The sequence below is a fragment of the Belonocnema kinseyi genome, chromosome 5 (genome assembly GCF_010883055.1).
Source record: "Belonocnema kinseyi isolate 2016_QV_RU_SX_M_011 chromosome 5, B_treatae_v1, whole genome shotgun sequence".
NCBI lineage: Eukaryota > Metazoa > Arthropoda > Insecta > Hymenoptera > Cynipidae > Belonocnema > Belonocnema kinseyi.
Genome location: NC_046661.1, coordinates 139125496 through 139131203, shown reverse-complemented (window position 1 = coordinate 139131203; position 5708 = coordinate 139125496). Strand labels below are relative to the sequence as shown.

Genomic DNA, 5708 nt, shown 5'->3' with positions numbered 1-5708 from the left:
CTCAAAGTTTCTACGAGCAAGGAATTAACAAGCTTCTAAACCGCTGGAAAAAATGTGTAGAGCGTGAAGGAGACTATGTAGAAAAATAATCAATAGTATTTTTGTATTGTTTTATAAATAAATAAATATTAAAGAGGAATTCTGGTTAATATTTGATTCACCCTCGTAAATAGCTTAGGCTTGTGGGTGATCTTTTATTTTATTTTTTAAAGTTTAGTTGCTTTAAGTTGTAAACGAATTTTCAACGGAATTGTTAAGTTATATTTTGCGAAAAGTTTCAAGTTTTTGAAAAAAGCAAATAAAAACACTTTACAACTTTAAACTATTAGAGTTAAATGTTAACAATTTTAAGAAATCTTTCAAGTTTAGATGTGTTACAATTTGAAGTCTTTTTAACTTCAATTTCTTGGGCCGAAACATTTTTAATCTTAAACTTTAAAAAAATGTACTACGCTTAAAATAATTAAAATAATTAATAATTCCTATGTTTTTTAAGTACACTTAAATTTCTTCATAAAAATTTGTTATATATAACAGCGAAGTGTGCAGGCTCCCTAGAAAAAATTATGCAAGGCTCATCGAATTTCGGTGAACCTTTTTCCAATTTATTTATTTACTGAAAATATTTTTTCTAACCGTACTTCAATTAATCTAGACTCGCTTATTTATCAAAGTAGGTACTTTTTTTATTTTCATTAACCATCGATTGTTGCAATTTGAGGTTATGTCGGCTTTTCAAGAAAGTTTACTTTGTACGATTTTTCGAGAAAAGAATAATAAAATATTTAAAGTAAAAACAAAACTTACCTTTGACGAATGTTTTTATTACAGACTCTTCGAAATTCCAACCTTCTAAAATCTTGTGCACGTCTATGACTTCACTGTACAAAAGAAGCGCGACCGGCCGGCGATAAGAAGCGGCACGCGACTTAAAGTAACCTTCACTTTGGCCCACATTATGCAAAATCTTGGATATTTAACTTTAATATCTCAGATTTTATACTTTTAGTATGAACAGATATTACCCTTTAATATCTTGTATATTTAATAGTAGATATTAGATATTATGCCGTAATATCTATATATTATGGCTTAATATCGTAATTTTTAATATCTACTTGTCAATATCTATTTTTCTCCGTGCAGGCTCCGGGTTCTTTCTTACCGACCATGTTTTCAGGGCATGTTGTACAGACTCCAACCCGTTTTCTTTATAGGATTTCTCTTGGTATCCCATAGAAGGATCAAAGTACTGCGTATAAATAATTGTAAAATTGATCAAATTACTATTAAGTTAGAGATGGCAAAGACTGTATTATTAACCATGCCAAATTTTTGAGACCAGTGATAGTACTGATTATTTCCTTCATGAGACAGATTATTATAGGAACTTTAAGTAAATAGATTAATATAACGTCTTTATAAACAATAAAGTCTAATTAAATTAGATTAAGTGTATCATGTAAATCAGGGATGATGCTACGATCTTTTAGCTAGGTATTTAGCTAAAAGAAATCAATAAGCTGACATTTTAATAAGAAGTTTCAATAAGCGAGTCCTTTGTTAAATGATTATTTTATTCAATTGTCTTCTTCTTTCTCGGTTCAACACTATTTTACTAGCTATAAGGGCTAGGTAGAACTTAAAGACATAAATACAACAAACTCTCTCATTCCCATCTTAGCAGAAATTTTTATAGAGGATTTACAGGTTTTTGCTTTTAGGAAGTTACATTTTTCTTTGCCTTTTTATTTTCGGTATGTTAATGATACCTTTTTATGTGTTTCTCTGGTAAAGTTGCAGACGGTTGTCAATGTTTTAACAATTTCCTTCCAAAACTTTAGTTTACCCATTAAATAGAAAAAAATAATAAAATCAGTTTTTGGACATACAAGTAATCAAAGGTCAGGATGGTAATATTTTTACCAATTGATGAAGGAAAAATATTTATTCAGGTCGAAATTTATATTGCTTTTCTGCTCATCTTTTTCAAAACAAAGTTGCAGTAATCAAAAACTTAGTTTACGAAGCTTTAGGTTTGTTACATATTTTATTTAACAAAGGAAACTTGAAGATTTCTAGAAATGTGCTTTTTCTAAATGGTTACCTAACAAAATTAATTGCGGAAAATATTAAAACTAGAATTCAACAAATCGAAAGCAGACAAAGCAATATTTTGCCTGCAGATAATCAGAGGTAATTGAGATGATAATTTTGTTCTTCCGTTTTTTTGTCAAATTTCGAAAAGTATTAAATTTATATTAAAAAAGTTTAAAATTCATACTTTTTTGCGTATACCATTTGAAATGGATTTAATAATAACTTTTGGCTACGATCCTTTGCAGAATTTTCACCCCCACTGGATTTTTGAGATATTTTTATGATAGGTTTATATTTCGAACCACATTTGATTCTCGGCTGTCAGGAAGAGGGCATTTAATTTTTGTTTTTATTCGCATTGATAAGGGTGCTTTATGTTTGCCGAAATGTTGTTGTTTATTTTTTACAGATGTTTTTTTTTTGCTTTTATTTGATAGTAATAATAATGAAACAGACGAAACTAATAAACAAGAGGAGAAAGGGGATTTGGTTGTTGCCTTCTCATTTTTCTTTTCTCTTTTTTTGTCCAAAGTGGATAATTATTTCCTTTTCACTTTGAGGAGAAAAAAAGTTTTTTTTTTACTTTTTTTTTCAATTTTCAATAAGAACATCTTATGGTGGTTGTCCTAAGTTGTTCTTTGAATTCTTGGTTTTAATGTCGAAAATTCTGAACATTAGTCTGATTATTAGACGTTTAATAGGATTTTAAATTTGATTTTAACCTGTTTAAATTTTTTTTTTTATTTTGGAGGGAATATTTCAAAAGAGTTTAAAAGATTTTCCAAATTGTCAAAAAAGAATCTGGAACATGTTAAGGCAATTCTTTAGTTTTATAAAATTACAAAATATTTGAACCATTTTCAAAAGAGTGTTATAGCGTTTAGAAGTTTTAAAATCGTTGCAAAATAATTAAATATCTGAAAAGATAGAAATATTTTCATACAAATCATGGAAAAATTATTATTGACTTTTTATTTTTTTTTAATTAATTTTTTAAGAAAATTGAAAAATATCTTACAGATTTATAAAAATTTTGATAAAAATCTAAAAGATTTTGAGAACATTTTAATTTTAATTTCGAAGGATGTTTTAAACTGAATCGAAATACTGCTTAAAGTTTGTAAAACCCATTTTCCTAAACAAATTTTCTTCAAATTTGTGTAGCTATTAATTAGCAAAATATATCTCAATGCAAAGAATCCGATACTTGTCAATAATAATTTTTTCCTGCAATTAAAATTTCCGCTTCACTTACAATTTTCCTGTATGGATCTTCTGGTGAACTCGAAACAGAATAAATAGCATTGCAGAATAAAATTAACCAAAATACTACGTTTTTTTTCATCTTGCTTGAAAACCTCGAAAAGTACTAATAAAGAGCTATGCATTTTAACCATATTTATATGCTTGAAATGTATTCAGTAACACGTTTTCGTTTTAATCTTATTGAATTATCGGTTTTTAATGTTCACGTTTTGAAAAACAAAAAATTTGAAAATTTTAAAAGCGGTAATAACTATCATTTTATGAAAATTTTCATTGTATGCTCTTGTCGAAATATATTGTATAGTATGTAGTTTATTATTTAATAAACATGATTCTTTAATGCCCATTAAGTGACTAATTTGCAGAATTTCTCTGTACCTTATTTCACTTTAAACAAAAAAATCGTCAGGTTTTGAATCTTTTGTTAATTTCATTTTAAGACTTATCGTAAGTTTGAGCCATTGTGAATTCTCTTTTATTAAAGCCCCTTCGGCTTTAACGAACACATTGTTTTCATGTTTCCCCTGCTTCGCACTCGACTCTGTATAATCAATTTTGCACAATCGACTTTGTTTAACAAATTTAATTTTTCTATTTTTAAGGTTCTTTTCTTTTGAATAAAAAAAATATACGGGTCGTATACTAAAATTAGTAACTAAAATGTTTAGCTCTTTTTTGGAGGAGCAACTTTTGTTTTATTATTTTTATTTTATCACAGCTTGTATCATTTTTATTAGAAGTTAATCACCTTTTTTGTTTAAAATTTAACTATTCCAGCTGAAGGTTCATCATTTTGATTTAAAATTCATTAGTTTGGCCGAGGATAATTTTTTTCCATTGATAAATGAAATTGATATCGGTTGATAAATATCCATTGATATATTCATGTTTTTCATTGAAAAAATAGTAAGCCGATAAATTTTCAATAAGAATAGTTTCAAAAAAATAGTTTAATTTTTTATTTTATAAAAATTTGAAGGGATCTTAACGGTTTTACGGAATAAAAGAAAATTGCGCGGTTTTAAATATTTTTAAACGATGTAGAAGGATCTTAATGAACCTATAACATTTTTAGGATTTAAAAAAAAAATTAAAATAATTTTGAAAGGATTTCAAAGGATATAATAAAGTTTCCGGAAATCTCAATTATTTGAGAAAAAAGAAACATTGAGATACATTGATAACAAAACACTTACCGACCTTCCTGTTTTATCGTCCAATTGTCAATAAAACTTACTTAGCATTGAACAGAACCTTTCTCGGTCGTTAAGTGAAGTTACAGCCACTTCACTGTACTGCTATCATAAGATGAATAAATCTTTAAAGTTTTTGAATAGCGAAATTTGAAATATTGGAAACCTATAAAACTAAATCCGTTTAAATTTAGTAATTAAAAAAAAATTGGAACTGTAGACAAGATTTAGAAAAAAAAAGAATTTTGCTTATAGTCGTGTGAAATATTTTAATATTTTTTTTTAATAAACTGTAATAGAAAATTAAAAAAGGTTTTTAAACATAGCAAATCATTTCATACACTCGTAAAAGAATTTTTATGATTTTAAAGGAAAATGTTTCAATTTAGTAGGATTGCAAAGTGAAAAAATCGCGTAATTCAATATATTTAGTAGAATTAAAGAGATTCAAAATGAATTTCAAACTTAAAAAGATTTTAGTAATGCCGATTTTTAAAGATTTCAAAGCTAAACTTTAGGAGTTTAAAAATGATTTGGAAAGTTTTTATTGTATATTATTTTATGCCACGTTAAAAATATTCAAAAATTTTTTTTTTCTTAATTTCGTCAAGAATGTTATGAAAACCATATTTATATAAATTTAAAAACAAACTCATAATACTTATTTTCTTGTTCTCAATTCTCAGAATTTAATTGCAACATAAATTTATTATAACACTTCAAAAAATAACTTTGGATTAATTTAATACCAAATAGTTGAACTTTCAACCAAACAGATGAACTTTAAACCAAAAAGATTAATTTTAAACAAAAAGAGACAATGTTTTGATCAAATAATTTTATTTTAAATTAAAAATGTCAAGTTTCAAACAATTTCATTATTTAAAAAATATTTTTGATGTTTGAAATAGTTATCTGAATTGAATCTTCAAAATGATGTGTCAATTTTAGTGTTTGTGATGTTGGGGAATGAGAACCTCAATTCAATTTTCAAAATTATATGTGCATACATTTCCATGAAACTTTTAAAGATAACAATAAGTAAATTCTTTTTTGTTTTGAAGTGTTTGAATACTAATTAATTAATTATTTTAATACTTAAATTTTCTAGAATTATTTTTAAAAATTTCAGAATTTAAGGTTTAAATC

The 5708-nt window shown here is 26.0% G+C and overlaps 1 protein-coding gene across 1 annotated transcript in view; it reads right to left on the bottom strand.

Annotated features, from left to right (window-relative positions):
• LOC117173089 (lipase 1-like) overlaps nucleotides 1–3450 on the bottom strand; it is a 39056-nt gene extending 35606 nt beyond the window's left edge. Inside the window, exon 1 of the mRNA XM_033361473.1 lies at nucleotides 3356–3450. Within this exon, the coding sequence (XP_033217364.1) occupies nucleotides 3356–3445 (90 nt within the window). The 5' untranslated portion in view covers nucleotides 3446–3450. The remainder of the gene's footprint in view (nucleotides 1–3355) is intronic.
• Nucleotides 3451–5708: the final 2258 nt, after the last annotated feature.